The following is a 25,126-nucleotide window of genomic DNA, read 5'->3' on the forward strand; positions in this document are numbered from 1 at the left end:
TCTTGAATCAAACATTTAAACTCATTCTGCAGCCCAATAGTGTTAATGGTTGTTTTACAATTTATAGGGCAGATTAAAGTCTGATATCATACTTGACTTCAAGCCAGGAAACCTTTGCAGTCCAGAAGCCGTTTCCCCTTCTGGAATACACGAGAATGTTTGTGTAGCGCTGTGCGCCAGTTACTCCCTAAAATCTAATAATGAAAAAGGCCAATCCAGTTTAGTTTATGTTTAAAGGCACCACTGAGGTTTACGTAGGTCAAAGACACGGCAGCTTTCATCCCACGAGGCATCATTTAATACCGGTAGAGCACAAAAACCAAGCCGACGCTCTGCATTGTTTTCTTACATATGGTTAAGGAAGGTGAATGCTTGGATGTTTTGACATATAGGTGAAATTTCCAGATCTTGTGACTCACTGTATGACTGCATGGTATTAATTAATCACGGATGATAAGTACATGAGGTAATTGAGATTTGAATTTGGCTGGGTGCACTTCAGCTTTAGATAGGGATCTTTTGGCTAGATTTTCCAGCTGAACAGAATTTTAGAGATGGCACGCTGCTTGGCTGTTGTCTGGAAACACATCTGCAAGGATGTGATCAGTGGCTGCGCTGCGATCTGGTACACCAAAGCTGCTGAGAAAGTGAACAACTCTGTCCACGGTTTGCCATTGTTACAAAAACACAGTGGATATCAGGCTTTGTTTTAACATTTCTTATGCTACTTCTGTGTAAAGTAAGAAACATTCTGTACTGTGGTGCAAAAAGGCCAGTCAGGAACCTGACCCACTTTTCATATCAAGAACACAAGTGTTTAAGGTAGATACTTCCTCAGGAGGTGCATGTAGGGAAAGTGTTTATGTTGCAAAATAATCTCTGATTTCCTTCAGCTAAATCATGTTCCTGCGATAACAATAGAAGGCCAGATGAAGTTAATCTAACACAGCCTAAAATGTTCACCCCATGCTGGCTTCTTAGCTCTTTACTCTGTTGTTGCTGCTTTCATTTTTTATTTATTTTTTTTGTGCTTGCATGACCGTGTATTGAGGTCCCACTCCAGGTTATGATTCATGCCATGGTTGCTTTGATAAGATGGGCTGCACCTTTCTTTTTCAATTACTTTTTCAGAAGATAAAGGATAGCATGCATTTGCATAAAGCCCAGCAGTGTGACTGAGTGCTGTGTTTGATTGGATTCTCAATGCGACCGCATCGCATTGTCCCTGCACTTTTTTTTTTTTTTTTTTATCTTGTCAGATAGTCTTGGACGTCGCCTTCAAGGTCACTGCGTGCATTTCAGGCAGCTGAATCACACACTTTTCAGAATAATGCATGTTTAAGTTCCCAATGATGACATTCCATGGGACATTTTTTTTTAAGCAAAGCAAAACATCCCTGCAGCCAAGGCTCCAGAAATTCCACTGGCCTTCACAGCAAAAGGCAATAGACCTCATGCCATTGAGCGACCACAATCTTTACATAACTTAGCCCGAGACCCACTTGGCTGCTTGGAGAGCTTAGAGAATAAACCATTCCTGATGCACAATATTTGCATGACTGGTATTAAATTACTGTGGCTGCCATTAAAAGCCTCATTCCTGAATCCGATGAATGGAAACTCCAACTTTTGGAAAAGATGACACATGTACGTTAAAGAAAAGATTTCGCATGAGTGGAACAAGGTTTAAAAGTTTTGTTGACAATTCCTTAATCCTTTTCTGACACAACTCATCACTTACATACCCGGGGTTTCTGTATTGTTATGACACTGAATCTGAACTGAAGTTAGAGCTCTGTGTTACACTGATGTTAATATTGTTTTACCTGCGATGGTTGTATTATCCAACTTGTAAACAACTGCCAGAGTACTTTGCGTAAACTTCCTATTTAGCCTCAGTCCCAGACGGCACAGGCTCACTCTGGTCTATAATCTACTGTGTAATCCTTCCTCATGGCGAACTGCTCAGACATGACGTGGATCAGATGTAGAGCTGATTAATTTGTGAGATTTAGAGATCTCTAAATCCCAGTATACAGCTTCACTGTGCAGCTAATACTTGTTTACATGATTTTGAACAATGGCACTTAATGGTGTTTGCTGTTGCATGACCGGGTCAAAATCAGGGCACTGTCTTTGGTGGGGCTGTATATGAGCAAAGTTACAAGATGGATTATTTATTTTTTATTCTAGAAATCTGTGTTGAGTAGGCAAATGTCCGCAGAGTATTTGGGAGGAAACTGGTTGAAACTAATCCTTTAATATTTACATTTGTCCCTTTCTGGCAAAGCATGAAACAACTCAGGTGGTAAAGCTACTTTATATCTTTAATTTGTTTGTTCACACCTCTTTTTACTATCTCAAATATCATAAAATCATCTCCACTCATCACAGCTTTATGAGGATTACAGCCCAGCGTTTGTCTTCTTGTACAGCAGCCAGTTTCATTAACACTCTGCCTCTGGTAGCTTGCTCAACTGCATAAGCTTTGAAATATTTATCAGTGAGGCACTGCCAGCCTTCCTCTGTGCCCTGAAAGCACTGCCCACATCTTAACTACAGTGTTACAGAGATGCTTGCCTTGATTTTTCTTTTTGCTCACCTTGCTTTTATGACATGGGTATTTTATTTCACATATTTGACACATCTTGTCCACGATAACAGTTTTTTTTCTTTTCTTTTTCTTTTTTTTTTAAAGAGTGAAAACACTCGAGCAGCAATTCTTATCTCCTTGGTGCTGTTTATTTTTCTGGGACTGAACAATCGTCGCTCTTGAAGCCCAAAACTTTGGAGCAATAAAGGTAATCTCCTCTCACCGCACCAATTATTTTGCAGAGAAAGTTCACCACCTCTCGTGTAAACAAATGCACGCTGCAGATTAAAGCGTGAGATGATGACACATCCGTCAAATAAAGATCAATATCATTGTCAGTCACCTGACATGCAAAACCCGATTCCACGTTGCTCTGTGTGAACAGAGTTAAAGTTGAGCTCTAATATGACATTTGGTCGTAATGCCATGCCTCATGCAAACTCAGGTTTATAAACAGCTGTGCTGGTGGCAGGCAGGTCGTTACTTGTCATGTGAGCTATAAGAAGTGATTCATAACGACACTAGCATGAGCAAAAACAGCTGTCTGTGCTAATGGATGCTGTTGTCAGAAGTGAAAACTGCTACGACAGCAGTCCATGAGTTCTGCCAGCAGGTATGTAAGAGGCGGTGCATAGCCTGCCGTTTTCTGCTTTTATAAATCAGTGATTAAGAATACGGTTGTTCCACTTCCTGTGTGCAGTGGAGCAAATTGGTGTTCTATATCTGTCTTGTTGAAACCTTATCTTTGTAATTGGTCCCTGAGGGTTTGTTTAACCTGTGGCTGGTCACGTTTCCAACTCCGCAAACCTCCATTGGCCATCGCGATAAATGTCAGTTCATTACCAAGGCCTCGACTTGATCTGATTCTTGGAATGTTTGATGGTTTCTTGCCACTTCCTGCTTTTGGGAAGAAGGGGCATAATTATCTCAGCTGGCTTGAGCTGAACCTTCAATTATTTTCTCCTTGCTCTGAATGCAGATTGCTTGGGTGCCAGTCTGAGATTACCAGGACACACGGTCCTTGTCTTGAACCGGAGAGCTTGTGTGTGCCCGGAATTTTTAGGATCTTTCCTGTGGGAGAAGTTTGTGGAAACACTTTAACTGCTGTGATGCAACATTAGCAGCGCAGCTGACATCGATATCACTCTGGTGACACTGTGGTATGCCTTTCTTGCTCCATTCCAGCTATAATTTCTCTCCAAATGTTGTGATGTCAGTTACAGCTGAACATTATTTATCAACTAGCATTAGCTCATCAGCACCTTAGACCTTGACCTGGCTAATTGACACTTGCCTTGGCTGACCTCAAACAGCCGTCCACTGCCAGACATTTTCCCATATGTCCTTATATTTCCTTCACACTTAACCCATTCCTGTTGAGAGCAAGCCCTTTTCATTAATCATCCTTGCCATGATTAGTATGCAGATCTCCGTATGTATTATGCAGCCTTGCTGTGGCAAAGACCAAGCATCAAAAGTAGGCTTGCATAATGCCACGTTAGCAGTTCTTTTGAAGGGCTGACGCTCGTACGATCTTCTTAAAGTAGTATTTGCTTGTTTATGATTGAGTGATTTTAATTACCTCCCCTGTAAGCATACTTACTCTGTACAAATGCTGCACCTTGCACTCTGGAAGAGAAATAATGTTGAAATAAAGGGTGTTAGTCAGAGCTGTACAACACTTCATAATGAGCACAAATCCGTCACAGCAACAGAAGAATTTTGGAAAGCCGGTTTCTGACTGAAAATCCGACTCACTACATTCTCACTGTTACATCATACTGTTAATGCGATGCTATTCCGGGAATGAATAGCTGTAATACTTATCACGGATAATTATTCATGTAGAAGTGTCCGAAACGTTTGCTCAAGAACCCAAAGATGACGAGTAAAGAACCAAAGAACATCCATCTAGTTTCTACTACTTTAGAAAATAAATAGATTACATATGTAGCCTGTAAAGGAACCCCCCCACCCCCCCGTTAGGTTACAAATCTCTGTCAAGTCACCCATATCAGTTCCTCGTGTTACATTTAGTGAATGTTTAGACAAAATCCACGTCCCACATGTTTTTACTATTGTGCTAGTTAGACTTTTGTTTATGTTAAGAGGATGCAGGGTATGCTGGCAGTTGCATGGGTTTATCATCCCCTGTACAGTGAAGATAATATAGCTTTAATCCCACTCGAGAATATGTCATTCAGTCCGCCTCACAGGAGAAGTGTGGGCTAAGTGAAAACACTTGTGCGCACGAACTCCATAGCTAAATGTGAAAGCTGGCCTGATTCCACTCATCTTTTACTTTTTTGTAAGCTCCCTGAATGTTTTGCAAAACACTACATCAAAAGTGGAAGGTGTTGTTTCCAGGTGTAAACTCACTCAGGAGGCATTCAGATCCGGTAGTTCTGAACACAATCGGAGGTGGCCAGAACCGTTTTGGCCACATTCTTGTTTCTGTCTGAAGGCATGTGTGTTCAGAGGCCACATTGAGAGGCGACATTCTCGCCTGACACGGCTCCACACAAGCAGAGTTTCCACGAGGATGTTGTCTTGTTCTTCTGGTTTCTGGAAAACAAACATTCTGTCTTAGCTTGCAGGATGTATCTATCACTTGCAAAAAGCCTCCTGTTTGTTCTTTTTGTTTACATGCAGCATCTGAACAAGTTGCTCCTTTAACTCCTGGCATTTGTACGCATGACAAATAGAAACAACTTGACTTGATATTTAATCACTGATATAACTTGCATGTTGAAATTTAAAAAAAAAATCTTCAGTAATTGTTTCTTATGAAAGTAAAACATGGAAATGTATGAGCACAAACTTGTATAATTAGGGTCACTAAATGAAACAGAAACAGTAGTCAAGCTGCTGGTGTTCTGTTATGTTTATTTCGATGTAATTAATGAACTCATGATCACATGAGGCCTGCCTGTCAGTCATGTGTGGAATCTTACAAGTGAGCCCTTCACTTGGGCTTGACATTTTTGATTGATTGAACTGATTAAGCATACTCCATTTCAGTAAAGTTCTTAAGCAGTTTGGCTTATTGCATAAATAGATGTCATTTAAAATCATGGCCTTTGTGTTGACAGTGTGACCATGTCCAATCGGTGACGATGTCCTTTCTTTGGTCTTCGTCATGTGAGAGTTTGACTCCTCTGCCTGTCTGTGAAGTTCTGGCTGCCTGTGGCAGTGCTATAATTAGACTAAATGAGGACTATTCAATTGTTATTGCAGGGAAAGATGCACACCATTCCTGCAAGCTTCCTTATAAGCTTGAGTGCTTTAAATCAGGCAGGAGGTATGGTTCAGACCCAACACAATGACTCCCTGTTACAACCAGCTTGTGCTTGTCCGAAACAGTTCAAATCCCACCAATTATACCATCGCCACTCTAGGAATAAGAGTTTTAGCAAAACTGTTCCAACTGCAGTTGTACACATGGCAGGCAGACTTGAAGAAAGATTTGTATTGTACTTACAGTTTGATTTTATACATCAGATTATGAAATTCTCAATTTCTCTGTCTGAATATCATTTTGTTGAACATTTTGGTTAAGTTTTAAAGGAGCAGGTACACTTTTACCACATAATACATTGTTTGTTTGTTTGTTTGTTTTTTTGTAAAAAAAAAAAAAAACACGCAAAATCTTTCTCTGGTTTTCAGGAAAAAACGTCTGCTTTTGGTTCGTTGATTGTGCTCTTTAAAAGTAAGACAGTGGTTCCTTTATAGCTGCTTTCAAACACGCCCTGCAGCCCAGATAATTCCTAGACATGTTCCTGAGGGGCTGCATGTGACATTCACTGACATTTTCTTCTGACATGTGGGGAAGATTAGCCGGCCAGCTACCTAGTAAGGAGTAGGAAAAATCGGCAAGTGTACCCATGTGAAAACATAGCAGCAAGTATTCTGGATCATTTACGGCAAGCGTGGGTGCTCATAAGAATTGCTGCTTTATACTCTGTTATGTCGGCCTGTATGATACTTTCCACTTGCTCATCAATATTATGAATACATAAAAATACACATAGATTAGGGAGCATACTGTTCTTGATCTATGTCAGGGATGGGCAACTGGCGGCACGGGGGCCGCACACGGCCCTCGTCCTCACTCAGTACGGCCCGCAAATAGATCAATAATAATTTAATAATTAAAAAAAAACAAAAAAAAAACTTGTAATTATACTGTTGACCGATAGAGGGTGCGCCATACATAAACAATAGCGGGGCCCCGGCCGCTTTCCGCAACAGCGGATAGGAAAGTCAGGAGCCATGGCCACTAGCAGTGGCAACAAGAGAAAACTTGACCGAGAAAATCGCATTTTTCAGCCAAAATGGGAAGAAGAGTACCTCTTCAGTTTTGTTCTTTGTTATGAAGGAGTTCAAATGCCTTTTTGCACTTTTTTTTAAGCAAATGTTTTGTCTTTGTTGCTTATTAAGAACATCTTAAAATGCATTTATATGCAGAAAATAGTTGTATGTTGGTGCAATAAACATACAGATATAAATTCATATAAAATGTGTTCTTATTGAGAATCATTTGTAGCGTCTTTCATATCCAATTATTCGAAGTGCGTGGTCATGTGGCCCTCCAATGATAGTGCTGAAAAAATGTTGGCCCTCTTTATCATGGAAGTTGCCCATCCCTGATCTATGTTAACAAAATACTCAGTGATCTATTATCCAGACTCTGCTCCACAGTATTTCCATCTGTGAGACTGCTTCTCCAGCAGAAAATCTCCAATTTTAAATTGCATGCGTTGACAATAATTGTGGAGAAAGTTTAGATTTAATTCTCTTCAGTTTTTTTGGAAATTCTCCATTGCAAACTGCTTACACGAAACATTTCATCGGCACTTGAAACAATTCGCTACAACAAAAGCAGTGCAGCGCAAATCTTAACTGTGATGAATCGAATATTAGTCCAAGGAAATTAACGGGGTAAAAGATCTGCAATATTTTCCAAGGCAACTAAGGAAAGAGAAAACTTCAACCTGCGACTAAAGCCGTAAAAGATCACAATGGTTCACCGTGTGTCTTTTGTAAAACATCCTCAGGATACAGCCTGAAATCCCCGTCCGTCTGGAGCGGAGGCCTATTTTAGTCCAAGTGAAGTGAAAGGCCTTGGGTGGGATCATAAGGCAACTTTGTAAACAGGAAGCTTCCATTCAAGTCTTAGTGAGCTTGGGACGCCATTGTGGTACACTACACACTATATGCCACATATAAGAAAACATCAGTTCCTGAGTTGTGCAACTCTCACACCCTGTGCGGGGCTTCACAAACTGACCCCATCACACTGCTCGAGCTTGTACTTTGTTATCGAACATGATTTCCTCACAGGAGACACTGTTGGCCTTATTTGCTGAAGTGTCACTCTCAGCTCCACTATCACTTTGTTGCTGTTGTGACCTTAACTGGCACCTCACCAGATACATCATCAGCTCGCATTAACCAAAGTGATGCTTTTTTTTTTTCCCCCTCCGGGCTTGCAGAAACAACACAGTCATTGTCTCAGATAGAGTGAGCGATTTACAGCACAGTCTTTGAGATGAAAAGCAGAGGAGTGACACCTAAACCCAGCCTGGCTTGAGAATCAAATGCATTGTGATGGCAAACCATGAAAGAGCATAGATGACAATGTTGTTTAGTTCCTAACAAAAGGCTATGTTGCCGGCTCGCTCATAGCTCTGAGGGAACGCGCTGTTCATGTGCCGATAATCCAGCAACCCAGAGACCCTGTGGAAATGCTCCAAACATGGGGAGAAAAAACCTAACTGAGAAAAAACTAGAACTGTGGCAAATATAATTTCACAAGAATGCTCTTGTTAGAAATCCTGCACCCTCCATTGCTGCAGTTATTTGTCATCATCCTCCCTAAGACCTTATCTCTACCAGGCTGTGGATTGCTTAGTTTTGTTAAAATGTATTTTTTTCCTTCTAAATTCTGTTTTAGGTTAAAGGAAATTAAGAGTTAAAAAGACAATTTTCAAGTGTAGACATAATCTTGATAGATAATCACAATTTTGTTATAAATGAGCAGTCATACAACAGACTGTTGAATTGAAAAGTAAGTCATACTCATTAACTCAGTGTAGCTATTTAGCGTTATATTGATTTTATTTTGTAATATTATTAGCCATTTATGCCTCATACATTCTGTTGATGAATTGCAAATCATTTATTTGCTCTAATAAGCACTTATTATTCACATTTGACAACATTGTGTAACACACTGTGACTAGAGCTTTCAATAATATGTTGACAAAATTTGGTGTGTTCAGAAATAGTCTGTTTTATGTGAATAAAAACGGAGCAACATTTGCTGCAAAAGGTGGGAAAGCTCAAAGGTTCAAAGGGATGCCCACCTGAAAACATCTCACAACAACGAGACATGCCCCTAAACAATAGGACATATGATTATACATTACACTTTTCACAAACAAACTCCAGTGTCCCTCCAGCCAGCTGGGAGTGTTTGTAGCCTTCGGCACTTGAAATGGGATCTCTTGTGTGAAATGCTGCCCTCATAGGAAGGAAGGGTTTCTCTGGTTGTTTCCTAGCAACCAGCAGCAATAGTAGCATTGAAATGCTGGAATTATGTTATGCAGAAGGCCATAGGAGAAAGCAGCAATGTTAAAGATTGATTATTGAATTCCATAGATGTTTTAGATTCACCAAGGGGAGTTTGGGACATTAACGGGCCCACACTTTAGATAACAAGGCTAACAGATGCTCTCACAGAACAGTATTGAACCAGTTAGCAGAGGGAAGCACTGCTACTTTTTTCCCTACATTGTGTTACTCCTGGGGATTTCATTAGTAACTCTCGACCAGCATTTGCCTTCTATTTGCGTCAAGTTAATTGGACAGAAGAGAGGGGGGGGGGGGGGGGGGGGGGGTTGATGCTGGAGCCAAGCGTTTGGGATCATTTAGACCACCAAGCAAGTGATTTGCCCTGAGAAGATTAAAGCACATCCCATCCCGCTTTATCCACCACCCCCCTGTTTTAGCTTCAAGCTCCCATGAATTGATCTTTATGTGACGTTGCGTAACTTTGTGATGGCTGCACTGCACCTCTTTGAGGCCTTTGTTTGAGCGAGATGGGGCGGGTTTCATTGGGCCGGACAGTTGGCTTTGTTCCTGGGAAAGAACCTGCTACGATGAGGTTCAATGACAGAGCAAAGAGATCCCTTTGTGTCCAGTATTGGTCAAACTCCAGTGTTGAATCCACATTAAGGCATTGTTGTGGTTGGTGTTGCAATAGTAAGACATTGAGATTTCTATTGAGATCATTCGCCAGCATAACAAACAATTAAATTAATTATATGTCAATCTTGCTAATGCACTGTAATACAACAAACAAACTATGGCTGAAATTGTTGGATTAATTATCTAATCAATGAACCAACCAGTTGTTGCAGCTCTAGATACCATAAGGAAGCACATAGACTACTTTTACAGCCTTGTTAAGTAAGCGTGTGTTCTATTAAATCTACATTGTTGGCTCACTTTCAACACTTAGGTTCCAACACATGATTATTTATATTTACTTTTTTTTTTTTTTTTGGACCTACTGCCTGTCTGCTGATGATGTGTTTATCGTTGGTACAGTGGTTGACTAAATTAAGCTGTGGTCAGGGTAGCAACAGTGTGGTTAGAGACTGAGTCGAAGATCTGCCTGCTGGTTGTGTTTGCTTGTTGCGAATCAGTGATAAAGATCGACCCGATATGGACTGGAAATCTGGACTTGTGGCTCAGGCGGCGGGATACCGAGTCTGATGTTCATCTTAAGTGGTGGCATAAAGCAGATGCAGTTTTTAAATTTGAAGCCTGAAATTGGAACAAAGAAGAAGATATGTCAGGGGAAGAACAAAACAATAGCTCACTCTCCCAACTCAGGATTTCCTCAAGGTGGATTCTTTTAGGCTACATGTAGTGTGATCTCCTGTTGCACAGTGTTGTTCTCAAAAAGGTGCTACGATCCTTGATGGATTTAAAATAATTCTTGCAGTTAGATTGATTTAATGTTTTAGTTGCTGCTTTCTAAAAGAGCACAAGTTAAATTGAGTTTTTCTCAGCAAACACTTTTTACTCTTGTGATGCTGCTGATGGCTCCAGATGTGACAGGATGTGACTGTAACTCCAGGCTGATTTTAGGCTGAGTCAGCAGGACTAATAAGATAACTGTGGAATCTCGTATCCTTTTGAGTTGACCAACACTGCTAAACCAACGTAGTAAAGTTTGTTCTTTCTTGCAGGACAAGTTATCTTGTTGTTCGGCTCAAGGACAGCAGTGCAGTATTTTGTCCTTACTGCATCTACTGCAGCCCCTGAATATGTAATCAGTGTGGGAGCTTAGAGAGAACAATTGTCCTTTTGCACCATGTGCAGTTCTCATTTGAAGTATCATACAGATACGTGTATATATAAAATAATAAAATGTTCTTTTACTGTGAACAATGCAGCTCTTTCCTAAATGCTGACCACAAGCTATTAGCCGTTTCAGCCATCAGATTCGCATTAGAGTGCAGTTATGAGTAATTTTCAAAGCAATGTAAACTTGATAGACTATACTTTGACATACCAAAAAGATACTAAGAATGTGTTTTGAAATAATCTTAATCTTGCTGGAAGTTTTGCTGCACATCCAGATTTTTGGATGTGCTGAGCTGAAATCGCATTATTCACTGCCAAAGCAACATCTGTGTTGGCCGGTGGCCGCACTGATCAAAGGGTTGGAGAGGTCAGCAACCCTTCTGTCTCTGTTTAGACATGCTTACTGCCAACATAGTGACACTGGCTTTCAATGAAATGGACCCACTTCTTATTTTCAAGGAGAATCTTGTAATCCTTGCAACAAAACACTCATTTATTGCTTCTGCTCCCCCAGCATCCGCCTAATTTGCAGGCTTCAAGATGCTGAGAGCATTGTAGTTCTTGAGGGTTTTATAATGGCGGGCAGCTCAAGTAGGTGCTGCTAAGCTCATTCACATGCTTCCCCGATTCCTGTTCTAACCAGTCACCATGTCCACCAGCTGCCTGATCACGGTGGGAAATAAACAGCAGCTTCCAAATGCTTATGAATTTTGCCTGTGATGACAGAGTTGTCTGCTCCATTGGCCTCTTAGCCAACCACCATTATTTAGGTAATATGCAAGCAAGTATTGGTATCAAGTATCAAGCAAATGTATTGGAGGGGTAGGACGGTGCATCAGACACCTTGGATACAGAGACGATTTTCTTTTTTAAAACTTGTCTGAGCAGGTGGCAGAGGAGGTGTAGAACTATATTCAGCATCTAAGGCAGAGAGGGAGAAGGTGAGGGCCATGTGCTTTGCTAGCTTAACCTGTTAACACCCAGTGCTTAATAAGACTACTAATTAGCTTTGTGCTATTTGTGCCACGTTCATTCAGGTGGCACAAAGTTGTAATATTGCCATAGTGGCAAAATGTGAAGTGTTTTGCTTTCAAGATGCAGTTTTTTTTTTTTGCACAATGTCCCAGGGTTTGATAAATATGTAAAAAAAAATGTTTGTTTTTTTTTGACGATCTCTTGAAGATTAGACTTCTGTTTTTGCTCTCAGCACTTGGCCAGAACAGCCACAGATTGCGCCGTAACGTCGCCCGTCACCGTGCGACCTTGTTGCAGCCCACAAAGCTTCCACCTGCTCTCTCGCACAGGCTAATGGATAAAAATACCCAGCAGATCCCACACTCTCTGTCAATAGAGATTCAAGGACAGCTGCCGGCCACCCTGTTAACACATGGAATGCACAAACAAAGGCGAGGGAATGCACACATGCACACACTTAAAACACAAACAGAGACAGACACGGCACACAGTAGTACTCGCTGGAGCATCATACCGCCTCCCCGAGGTGTATGATGAATGTTGTGCACATTTTGGGATAAACTGCCATCGATGCTGTTTTGTCAGCTTTGGGGGAGGCGGTCCTCCTCAGTCCCTCTTGGCACACTGACACAGACATGCTGCAGTAATCCTGCTGAGCAGACAATATAATGCAATATATTGCCATTAGCAGATACTGCAGTGTATGCAACATGACCTTCCAACCTTCAACACTCGTCTGACTCCCAGTAGTCTGGTTACCTTGTTACAGAGCTCCAGGCTGTTTGTCTCCGCACATGGCAGCTCAGTCCACCTCATTATTCTCTGACATTCATTTAAAATTGTTTTTCAGTCTACGATGCAGACATATGCCAGCCAGACATTGATAAGTCTGACATTTCATTTAATGAAAATCCGCATTAAGGCCAGTGTGGAGACTTGGAAAGGCTCCGAAGGATTTTGCAGCCTACTTGTTTCAAAGAAAATTATATTAGGGAGTTTAATTACTGGAGAAAATGGAGCTAATGCTCATGGGCTGTACTTATTACTTTAAGTAAATCCTCAAAACTGAGAATCTGAACATGTTTTATACTTGTTTACACACAAAAAAAGAATAAACAGTTAGAATCTCTGTATGTCTTCATCTCTTTTCTTCCTGTTTACTAATGAAATAATTTGATCATTTTTATACTGTCATTCTGGTTTAAATAGAAACTGTTACAGCTGCAACATTAACTGCGTATCAATTAACAGATAACAGACTTTTAACTGTCTTCAACACCACAGTGTGTAAGTTTATTTACAGGCTTCAACATGACAATAAAACGATCCTCATTAACTCTCTGTGCAATTCTGAGCTAAATTCATCAATGTCGTATCAAAAGATGCAAAACTAGCAATTGTTTTGGTACTTGTTTTATCTATCAAATATTTGTTAGAACAAACGAAGCATTTGTCAGCCCACCAAACAGTTTAATTGAGAAAATAATTGCCAGATCAGTCGGTTAATACAGTAGCAGTCCCACACGGGCCTGTTAGTTGACCCAGATGGATCTCCACTCAGTATGACACGTAGCACCTTCCAAGGGTTAGTGAGCAGGTGGAGGGTTAAGTTGTGGTGGCTTTTTTTTGGCTTTCTTTACGTTTGTGTGTCAGTTAGTGGTGTGGACACTGAGACATCAAGTCAGTGTCATCTGAGGAATGCAGGCCTCACCCCGACCTGACACACAAGACGGCCCCTGCTCTGTCACGGTAACAGGATCCTGGAATACCAATGCCTCCCCGAATGAGGGGGGGGTCATTGGCACAGAAAGGCTAAACTGGAAAGGGTCAAAACTTCAAAAGAATGCTGTGAATCATGACAAAGAATTTGGCTGCACAAAAATGTAGAAATGCCTGAATGAGTCAACATTCCCAATTTATGGAGGGAACCTTTTTAAATATATATATATATGCATTGATATCCCCTCTGTTGCCCCCCATGTTCTCTTCTTTTTATACTTTGAACATGACAGCCACTGTATGCAGCACTAATGAGCTCTTTTGACGTATAGCATCCTTGTTCTTTAATTGCAACCTTGAAGCGGCCACAATAAAGTTCAGAGGGTGAGGGTATGGAGTGAAAAGCTCACCCCGCGGAGACAAATGAGCAATTGTGATAAAACTAGGTCGACCTCTATCCCAAGTCGTGGGGGATTAATTTGTGCTTTTTGCAGCTATTTTCTGAAACAGAACAACAACAAATCCTCCCTTCACGAAGTGCTGCGATTAGAACGGCCATTCCTTCTTTCGCTCCCAAGGATCAAGGTTGTAAGCATCTCAGACAAAGATGTTGTAATGAGCCAACTAGAGGAAAGTTGCAAGCTCGTCTCTCGAGTGCTGTCTCCCGAGCATTAGTAACTTCTGTAGTCACTACCAGAGTCTCGAAATTATCTTACATTGCATCATTTTCCACAAGAAGTCAGGACTTTTCTTAAGTTTTGTGAACTTTGTCATTTTCCCATTGAGACGCACACCAGGGAAAGTTTTGCTCGGTTCATGGGAATCAAAATGATGAAGAAAGTGGTGTCAAGCTTCTGTAGTTTGTTAGAATTAAACTCTGAGCTGTTGCTCCGCCTGCCTTCTTGGACTGAAAGAAGGACTGCAATTTGCCAAATTTCACAGTTTGTCAGGAAGATGTTACTCTCCGTGAAAACTCATTGAGAAATGCTTTTTACAAGCTGCTTGGCAGTGCTAATGGAGGTACATATGCCTCACAGTAGGCTGCCACACTGGTGTCTCACTCTCACTCTGACTCTACGCTGGTTTGAAAAGAAAGGCAGCAGAGTTATCAGACAGGCTCTTATGTGAAGAAAACATTTCCTGATAGTAAAGATAGTAAAGTAAACTGAATGTATATGTGTGTATATATATATATATATATATATATATATATATATATATATATATATATATGTGTGTGTGTATAATTCAGATAATTGTTCAGACTAGTCTTAATTAAGCCATATGAATTGCGAGTTTAATATAGTGTATCTTACATGTCAATTAATAATTCTTTATTAATTCCAAAGTATATAATGTATGCTTGTTGCCACTTCACAGTAAGAAAAATATGCAGCTTTTCTTTCTGTGAGTCTCATACTTTTACCCTTTCTGGTGGTCAAAACAAGACAGTTAAAGCTATCGCTTAAAGTTCAACGAACTTGTTGTTGGTCACTTTCATAACATGACTTGTTAGAGGATTCTTCCATATTTACCTTGGATGGGATACAGGGTTCTCTCAAAATAGTATGTGAGAAAGAATCGGGGGGGAAATAAATTTGATTTGTATTGTTGGACAAATAGAGATAAATAAAAAGGTAGGCTAGATCAAATCTTCTGGGCTTATTTCTGATTGAAACTTTGTTTTTTTTTTTGGGTCATATATCAGAATAATTGTCTTTTGCAAGCTGTTTTACTACCACATATACTGCAGCCCCTCAAACCTCACCACAGAAAACTAATTGAAACGGTCACAAAGCCAGAAAGAAGTGCGTGGAAATGGCTACTGCTGTGGTCAGACAGACCTACTGTACCTCAGCATTCCCCAAAAGCAGTCATGGGCATGTAAGCAGACTAGAATACCAGGGAAAATTATGCTGAAAAATCATTTTCTGAAAAATCATTTCAGCCAACTGGGATGTAAAGACAGACTAATAAAAACACCCTTGGTTTAAACACCTTGGATATTAGATTTTCCAGCAACATATTTTGCAGCTCAGCCAGGCGTAAACCAACTTGCAACCTTTATAAAAGGTAGATGAGAGGCTGACTTGTGGGCAACAAAGCTGAAGATGTAATGCTGTCAGCAAAGGAGACACGGCCATTGATTTACTCTGCTCAGGGGCCCTGTGAGCTCAGCACATTGCTAAACAAGCTTATATACGTCTGGTTTTATGGCTCTGCGATGTATTGGCCCTTCAATCCCAATCATAGATTTAACATAAAATTATATCTGTGTCTGTGGTTTAATACCTCTATTACGCTCATTAACTGATCTGCTTCTCTAACAGATTTAAACTTTGAAAATCAATATTTTAATAATTTTAATAAATAGTTTTAGGCAGTAGGCATTGCGTTAAATGTCTAGTAAATTATGTTAGCTGTTTAATGGTAAAATGGGTAGTTTTCAGTTGATATTAAAGCTGATAGCTCCATCAGGCCATCAGAAATATCCTTGACCTCCCTACCTGGGCCTCTTTTATCTCCCCCACAGTGTCCCTTTGTTTTGTTTTTTTAAATGTTTCAGCCCTTTTCTTTGATGTCCGTCTGCAGCAGGTGATAGATGAATGCAGAGGTCTGCTATCTGCTCTCAGCCAGAGCCAAATGAATAAATTGATTGACCATTTGTGCCACAGTGAAAGGGCCCGGCCGGAGAAAAGCCTCCTATCTGGCGAACAGACGCTGGGGTGTCAAGAGATAAGAAAAGCAGAGGCGTTTTCAAACTGCAGTTAAAGATGACCCAGAGCTGTTGAATTCATGAATGCAAATACTGAAATTACAGTATTGACTGCTGCAGAATTAGATGTAGAATTGGAATATTTTTATCTAATAATCTGCTGAAAAGATTAGTCGATTGATCTGTTAATTTAAACAGTTTTGATAATTAACTTATCATTTGCTAGCTTTTTAAATGTGAGGATCTACACCTTTTAGCTTAACATATGGGGGTTTTCACGTAAGCAATTCAGAAAACCTAACCTAACAGACAAGGTGAAGACTTTGTGTGCGTGTGTGAGCATCCATTGTTCCTCGCCAGCTGCCCCTTTATCAATCTTTAAAATTTCATTACATTGCGTAAATAATCTAGAAAAATGCATAGATGGATCTTTAATCCACGTAAATTTCATGCAGAAGGATCATGTTGATTTTAAGTCTGTTGTATAATGCAGAGTTTTAAATAGGGTTGCACGCTGGTGTGGTGGTTAGCACCGTCACCTCCCAGCAAGTTGGTTCCTGGTTCCTGGTTCCAGGTAGCCTGGCTGATGCGTCCACATCTCGATGAGATGGTGGTCTGGGAACTAGGTGTGCATTTTCTCGTATTTGAGGCGTGGTTTACGAATGCCTAGAGCCGTTTATTGGGCGCTACGAATGTCTATCAAATGGCGTCTGGTTCTTCCCATGCTGCTTTGCGCGCGATTCATAGCCAATTGTATCACTTATACCAGATGACGTATGAGCTACAGAAATTCGATGAGGAAGAAGAAGAAAAAAAAAAGTAAAATGAAAGTGAACTTGCGTTCTAAGCTACTTAAAACACTTTCTAAGGCTGCATCGAACGGTAACGTTGTGTCCGCTGCCATGTTGGATTAACACTCTACAAGCTTCGGTGTCGTGCATAGACATCGTCATCGTCTTGCTGCCCCCCCACCCCTCCCCGTTCTGTGATTGGTTCCCTAACTCGGGCAAAAATAAGGGTGGTGGTTTCCAGGCTGCCTTTGCAGTGTGAATGAAATTGTGCGCAAAGCAGCATGGGAATTCCCAGGCTAGGTTCCTGGTTCCTTTCTGTGTGGAGTTTTCATGTTCCTGTGTATCTGCTGAGTGTGAGTGTGGATGGTTGTCCTGCGACCTGTCCAGGATGTACTCCGCCTCTTGCCCAATGACAGCTGGGATAGGCCCCACCGTGACGTATAGAAAGCGGGTATAGAAAATGAATGGATGGACAGTTTTCAATATTTTAAACTCTAAAAGAAATTGTCTTACTTCACCCATCATATCAAAAACAAGGTTTTAGTAATCTAGCTTTTCATATGGCATTGTCTGCTTTTCACATGCTTCTTTTTTTTTTTTTTCTTATCTCTGATGCGTCTTATTGAACACAAAGCAAGGAAAACCTCACACATTCCTTGACATCCCTTTGTCCACTGAGCGCTTTGCCACTCAGCAGGCTGGCAGGAGGCCCAACGCTGCACCCTCTCCCTCTGGGGCCTAACACAAGGGGCGGGAAATGGAGGATAGTTTGGTCAATATGTGTGTGTGTTAACGAGCCCCAAACAGGGAAGACGAGGCCTGCTATTGTTTAATTTGTGTCCTGGAGAGGAAATGCCTCTACTCGTCCGGCTGCATTGCTCTGCTTCCATTTGTATTACTAATGAAGGTGTAAAGTGATGACATGTTGCGTTGCATCAAAGAAATGACTGTTTACAGAGGTTCGATTGCCAGCACTCGAGTGTTATGTAAGGAATGCCATGACTAGTTTCGTGCCAATAGCTTTAAAGTTTCGCTGAAGGTTTTATCAAGAGCAGCGTCTTGGTTTGTTTTTTTGTCCTGTGGGGGCCCACCTGTGTTCCTGGAAGGATTAGTTTGGCACAGTAAGGGGGAAGGATTACATGGTGCAGCCGGGGACTTTGAGCCGCCGACAGTTTTGTAGAAAAATGAGCAAGCTTTGTCTTTATTCAACACAAATAGGAAACTTAATTTAGCATGCCCTGGTTTTCTGCTAGCCACCAGTCTTTCTTTCCTGTCTCTATACTCTGAGATACTGTTGATCCTGCCCCCAGCCTGAGATATGAATGAACATCAAGCAGGCATCACCTAAGTGAAAGCAAAGATCAAACGCGATCTGCTTTGGATCTTATTATTGAGACATTAAAAGAAAACTTGCTTTCGTTTTTGTGAAATGAAGCTAATTAATCACATTTAAAAGTACTGAAACCCCTTATATAGATGAATGATGGAAGTTTTTGGGGGACTTGGTGCCCCTGTCCTTGTTCTAAAACTCTTGTGCTTCCCGCTTCTTCTGCAATTTGTGGTGATTGTGTTTGGCTCGGTTTAAGAGGAGACCAGGAACAGAATATCAGACCGGAAAATGTAAGGCCCAGAGAGTGGAAAAGATGGGGTCCTTTACGTTCTTTCCATAGGAGTCAATCTAAAATATTTGAGAGTGAAGCCACAATTGATGGTTCTGCATATTTCCCCCTGTGAGGCTGCGTCTCAGTAGTGGTGGGCTATTTTATTCTCGGTGATGTCACTGTGGAGAGGGAAATAAGAAACCTGCAACACTGCCACCTAGTGGTGTTTTTCTTTTTGGATTGTTTTGTACTTTATGCATGAGAAGGGTAACTAATTCTTTCCTTTTACAGTAACCACAGTTGCAATAAATTGCATATAAATTTGAATTTTTTTTGGTTTCTACTTTGCTTGGTTTTGTTATCCTGAAGAATCTTTTTTTTTTCACTCATCAAATGATCTTGTTCAAGATGAGAATAATGGTATAATAATTATTTTCCTTTTGTCTATAAGAAGTATTGTCAAAAGTTATAGAAAGAGAAGAAAAGAGATGCAATAAAGTCGTTGGCTGATGGCCTTTGTGTTGACACAGCTAGAAGAAAAAGAAGTGCTGCTGATGCAGTTACGTGGTTCGTGCTTTCGACCACTAGACCACCAAGCTCCCTTATTGTCAGTGGTTAACATTTTTTCTTTTAAGATCTATCATAAATACAAAGATATAATGTCTTAGAAGATTTTTTATTTTTTCTAACAGAAAACATTTTGTCATAAACTAGCCTTTAAAGAGTTTAGTCAGTTCATCCGAAGCATGAAACCGGCCTCCTAAAACTTGGGATTTCTGAAAAACTAGATGGAATTGTCATTGTTCATTAAGTTTTATTTCTCAGCCCCTGAAGAAACTAGGCACTTGAAATAAAACCACATGAGAGCTTTGACATTTTGCTTCCATTATAAATCATTTCCTCTGCTCTTATGATTGTTTATATCCATCCATTTTCTGTACCCGCTTTGTTCAGTTCAGGGTCGCGGAGGGGCTTTAGCCCATCTTAGCTACACCGAATGAGAGGCAGGGAACACGGAGACAAACATCCACTCACCCTTAAGGCCAATTTAGAATCACCAATTAACCCACAGAGAAAGGCTCCCGGCAAAAATTAGAACCAGGAACCTTCTTGCTGTAAGGTGTCAGTGCTAACCACCACACCACTATGCAGCCCCCTTTTAATATTATTATTAAAAAAAAACAACAACTTCATAATGTGTTTTGAAAGTGGGAAGTATTGGACAAATTGGGCTTAAATCACATTAGATTTGAAAAAGGAGAAGCACGCGAACAACATTACAGGTCTGAAAGAGAGAAACTGGTGTTTTTTTCTCTGTGGGTTAAAGTTAGCTTTCTTCTCAATGGTCAGAACCAGTAACGACTTGTAAAATTCTGCTTTGAATTTTCAGTATGTCTTAATTCTTAGTGTTTTTTGTTCTTTGCTTTTCTTAAAATGTTTGTGTTCACCCTGTTGGCATCGGACACGATACTGGCCAGACTACTTAAAGGGGCACAGTTTACTGTATGTCACTGATTTTGGTATCGTCACCAATAGAGGTTTGTTCATGTGAAGTGACTTTTAACTCTAAAGATACCATAGTCATGGGCAGTACAATGTGATAAAGGCCCACTCACCAAAAAGCTGCATTTCAGCACAAATGGTTGACATTTTTCTTCATTAATAATCATAATTATGTTAATTGAAAGTGTAGTTTTAGTGTCATCCAGTAGGTGGCAGTAGATATCTGAGGATCAGACCTGCTGAACCTTTCGGTTTCTGACCACACAGTTGGGCAGCCCGCAGGGTAATGCACATATGTTTAGGCTGATTTAAAGGCACCAGAACTCAGATGTTTCAGTTAATATGATGTAATATTTTAATGCATAACCTGCAACACTAATAGACTAACATGGTTGTTTAATACAAGTGGTAATTTTTTTGCTAAACTTTGAATTTGAATCCCAGGGAATCGGGTAGATAATTTTGAATTTGTTTCTTACTCCTTTTTGTTATTCCCTTGTCAAAAGATTTGATATATACATCATAAGTTAGAGTTACTTGTGTCAGATTTGACCTTCCCTGAAGCCACAGTTTGAAGTGAGATCGCTCCAGTTTATATATTGTGTTTAGCATTCCTGAGAAGTGATCGTCTGAAATAAGAACTGCTTTCTTATTTTGTTGAGAATTTTCTTTTTTCTCCAATCATTCATATAAAGGAATGCAACTCTGAGGGTCTTCTGACACCTCAAAGGACGACATTGTGTGACACAAACTCTCGTTCGGCCTTTGTGGTCAAAATATCATTCATTTTTCTGATGATTGTCGCTCTCAGAAACATAACTCGGAGACAGATTGCCCGTTCTCTGTGGCTTCATATGTGAGTTTTTTGGTCTTAACACAAGCTCTCTGTTGTCCCTGCGTTCTGCTGTCGCCACATCTACCTCCAGTTGGCGCCAACAAAGGCTTCCCAGTAGCTTCACCAGTACTGCAGCACAAACGCACAGTCTGTGCCCCAGTGTGTCCGAACAGACAGTGGAGTAGCTGTGCTGACTGCCAGCTCTCAGAGAGGGTCACTTTGTTTCACCTCTGACTTGGACTCAGGCCAAACAATCTGAGAGTTACTCACTGGGTCACTTAATGAAGTAATTGAAAGGGAGTTTATAGTTATTCTGTGGAGCTCCTTTATTTTTTTTCCTCCGCAAACGGCTTTATTGCCATCTATTCCAATGTTAAACCACACAAATCACTGTCGCTGTGACCATGAAATGTTTACTCTGTGAGTAGCCCGTTTGTCCACTGTAGCATAAGCGATCAGCATTTTAAGTGAATGCACAATCATGATTCCTTCATGTTTATAAGGTGTTTTGTTGACTGTCGGACTTATTTTCAAAGTCCTTTTTTTGTTTCGTACAATAAGACTTTTGAATCACACAAACGGTTGTTAAGAAAAAGCATTCTGTTTCAGCTCTGACAAGAGTTTATGATCATATTGGGCCATCGCATTGAAGCTTAAACTGCCACTCCCAATTATTTAGATGGTTTTAGAATCCTTATTATCTATTCTCTTACTCCTTTCCTCTAAAAAACGATGATAATGAATAATTAGCAAAAAATATGTTCGCAATTTCTCTCACCTCACTGATTAATACATATTTTATTTCAGCTTTATTTAAGACCTCAAATGTGTTCGTAGGCTTCCAATCAGTCCTAAATGTCTGTCTGACAACACTTTTTTGCTTTTCCTCAGGACCTAGAGATTGTCTACTCTTACCTCCATGGGATGGAGGCCTTATCCAACCTGCGAGAGCACCAGCTGAGGTGAGTGTTTGCACACGGTCCTTGTGCCTCGTTAATATAGCTTCAAGAAAAATATTCCAGTTGCATTACCTGCAAATGTTAATGAAACAATAACAATGACACAATAAAACAAATTTTGTCTGTCCGTCTAACCAAAGCCTGGACTTTTAAAATGCATTTAAACATAGTCAATCCAAATGAAATCACATGAAATTGAGCTTCTTCAAACCAGACTAACACACCCAGGTAATACGGTTGAGAACTGAAGCACTCTCACGTATATACACTCAACTTTACTCAAATTGGGCTCTGTACATACTCCAAATATCCACCTTTTTCCTATATTAATACAGCTGAATTCCCCAAAAAAGCTGCTTTCATTCACAGATTTTTTTTTTTCTGTTTCTTTTGTCAGATGACCAGAGGCATCAGAAACTATGACTGAAAATCTGACTGAAAAAAGACAGTCGCTCTGCTGGAATAAAATCCAGTTTGTTGTTTTAACCGCATCGTCATCTGACAAAATCAACAGTCAAGTAACTTAAAGACAACTTATACGTTGGGAATTGAGCTATAGATGCATATAAACTGATCCACAACAGAGAAAGCTATTGGTACCAAATGCCACCAGAAAGGCCAGTCGTCCAATTAAATGGCTTAAGTCAAGCCAACCGTAGCTTGACTCAACTGTGTGACTCAACACCACAGTCTGGGGTGGAAAATGAACCAAGCTGCTAGCTAAATGCTGGTGAATTTAATCAGGTTTACTAATCCATAAGCCTCCAACTACTCGTTAGTTGGGATTATTTACCCCAGAAAAAAGAAAAGGAACAAAAGCAAGATTTGTTGATTCTCCAAGATGTTTCCTCACCAACTGGCAGCTATTCCCCTTGTTTGCGACTTTGATGTTTAGCTAATCATATGTTGGTTGGAGGGTTACGGGTTAATCCTCTTCTAACTATCTGTTAGAAAAGTAAATGGGCCATTCTTGTTGTGTTGCAGTATCTATGTCACTTTAGTCCCCATCCTCAGTCCTCGCACATTTTTCTCTTTTTGACCTTTTAATTTTGCCCAAACACACAGAAGCAGTATCTTTTCTTCTTATCGTCAGAACGTCGCCCCTCCAACATGATTTCCCTTTTAGCTCTGCTGTCACCACGTTAGCCTTCCAGTCTTTTCTGCCTCACATCGACTCTCCAAACAGCTCATGTTAGAAATCTGTTCCCAGCGTGGCTTTGTGTGCATATGTGAGGATTATATTGGCGAGGGAACCACGTAGCAGTGCATGACCCGTGAGCTAGAACATTCCACTGTGTGACCCCTCAGAGGCCTCCCACCCAACAGCAACTCCACTCTCTCCTCCCTGTTTGGATCCTGAGGAATGTCCCCGTGGTCCCACAGACCAGCCCACTGCTCCTGCCAACTTCAGTTTTACTCCATTAAAAAGAATTAAAAAAAAAAAAAAAGCTCAGGCCAGCCAGACATCCCTCAAACTATGGGATTATGTAAAGTTTCTTTTTCTCAACATTTTCATCTGGGAGGAATGTCTTGTTTTTCCTCTGTGGTTTCTTTTCGCTGGGACATTTTTTGGTGTTTGATCTTTGTGCCAGATGTCTGACTGCAGCTGATTTTGACGCCTTTCGTGTTTTTCCATCGGTTATTGTTTGCCATAGCTGCCTGCCTCTGACATTGAGGCCCACTTGTCCTCTTCAAAAGTCTGAGGAAAGCCTTAAATGGATGGCTTTTTGACACTTTATGAAGAAAAACAGTTTGTTTGCAGTATAAGACACCTGCTGTTTACCCTTCTACGAAGAAATTCAAATGAAGTGTTCTGTTGAAGAATTATGTTAACAAATTATTCTTAATATACATTTTCAGATGTAGTGTTAGTTAACTAAACAGAAACAAACTTGCAGATGGGAGTAGTTTAGGTCTGTATTTAACTGTTATCTCATCTCTTTTCTATCAGACCTCACTTGTTCAAGATGTATTTTTGAATATTTGTTAGAAAATGTAATGCAATTTATTTTATATTTAATATAGATTATTCTTCTTATCATCATTATTATTATTGTTCTTTTTATTCTTAGTAGAGAACATTCATACACATACTCAAATGGTAGCTTCATCAAACTATAATCTAATGCTGACGCAGCCACTCGGTATGCTTACATGCACATTTAAGTTGTGCCACTGTTATTGGACCACTGTCCTTGTCTCAACATACAAAAGTAATGCAACTGTGGACAAAAATGAATGTTTATTGAAATGATGCCACAGTTACAAAGCACAATTAAATGGATAATTACTTTAATCAAGCATTTCATCTCTCATCAAAAGCATTTCCTTTAACTGTATTCAGTATTTCAAGCCACACCCTTCATTACTACAGCTTGATTTTGATTAATTTCTTTGTTTTATTTGTCTTTTATTAACCAAAGTAAAGCAGTTATTTCTGCCAGTTGTTTTCTGCCTTAACACCCCCTCCGGTCTTTGTTCTCTGTCCCTGCAGGATAATGTGTGAGACGGTGCGTTACGAGAGACACGAAGCCAATGAAGTGCTTTACTAGTAAGTACTACAATGGATCTGGATCTGCATGGGTGGGAATTTCTCTGAGTAAATAGTTATTGATGATACTGAGTCAGAGGCTTACATCTGAACAAGTGCACGAACACAGCAAGAAACGGGGCAGCCATTGTTATAACATTTCAGTTCTATGGGATCAAAACACCATCTGGCTCAGGCAGTAACTCATTGTTACCGATGACCTGAAAATGCTGGCTGCACACAGCAGACCCGGCTAATGACAAATAAAAACAATTGTTCATGGAGCAGAGAAGTAGTTGGATGCTTCCCTGATCAAAGTGTGTGAGCGTTCGCCGTGTTGCAATTCACTCTGCTGCACAGCTGAAGTTTAAAAAAAAAAAGAAAAGAAATGCCTACAGGGAATGTTCAGTCTACATTTCAGTTGATTGAATAAGTGTCTATCAACTAGACTGACAAAGAAAACCTCAGGAAGTAATATCCCCAATAAGTATTTTCCTCAGTGCAGACAAAGTAATGTATTTCCTC

General features: G+C 40.3%; 1 protein-coding gene across 12 annotated transcripts in view; it reads left to right on the forward strand.

Annotated features, from left to right (window-relative positions):
* The window catches only part of rapgef2b (Rap guanine nucleotide exchange factor 2b), a 102,935-nt gene that overhangs the window by 5,524 nt on the left and 72,285 nt on the right, over positions 1-25,126 (forward strand). For all 12 annotated transcript variants that reach the window (XM_075481886.1, XM_075481887.1, XM_075481895.1 and 9 more), the window contains exons 2-3: positions 22,004-22,074; positions 24,566-24,622. In XM_075481886.1, the coding sequence (XP_075338001.1) occupies positions 22,004-22,074; positions 24,566-24,622 (128 nt within the window). The remainder of the gene's footprint in view (positions 1-22,003; positions 22,075-24,565; positions 24,623-25,126) is intronic.

Source organism: Odontesthes bonariensis, chromosome 13 (genome assembly GCF_027942865.1).
Source record: "Odontesthes bonariensis isolate fOdoBon6 chromosome 13, fOdoBon6.hap1, whole genome shotgun sequence".
Classification (NCBI taxonomy): domain Eukaryota; kingdom Metazoa; phylum Chordata; class Actinopteri; order Atheriniformes; family Atherinopsidae; genus Odontesthes; species Odontesthes bonariensis.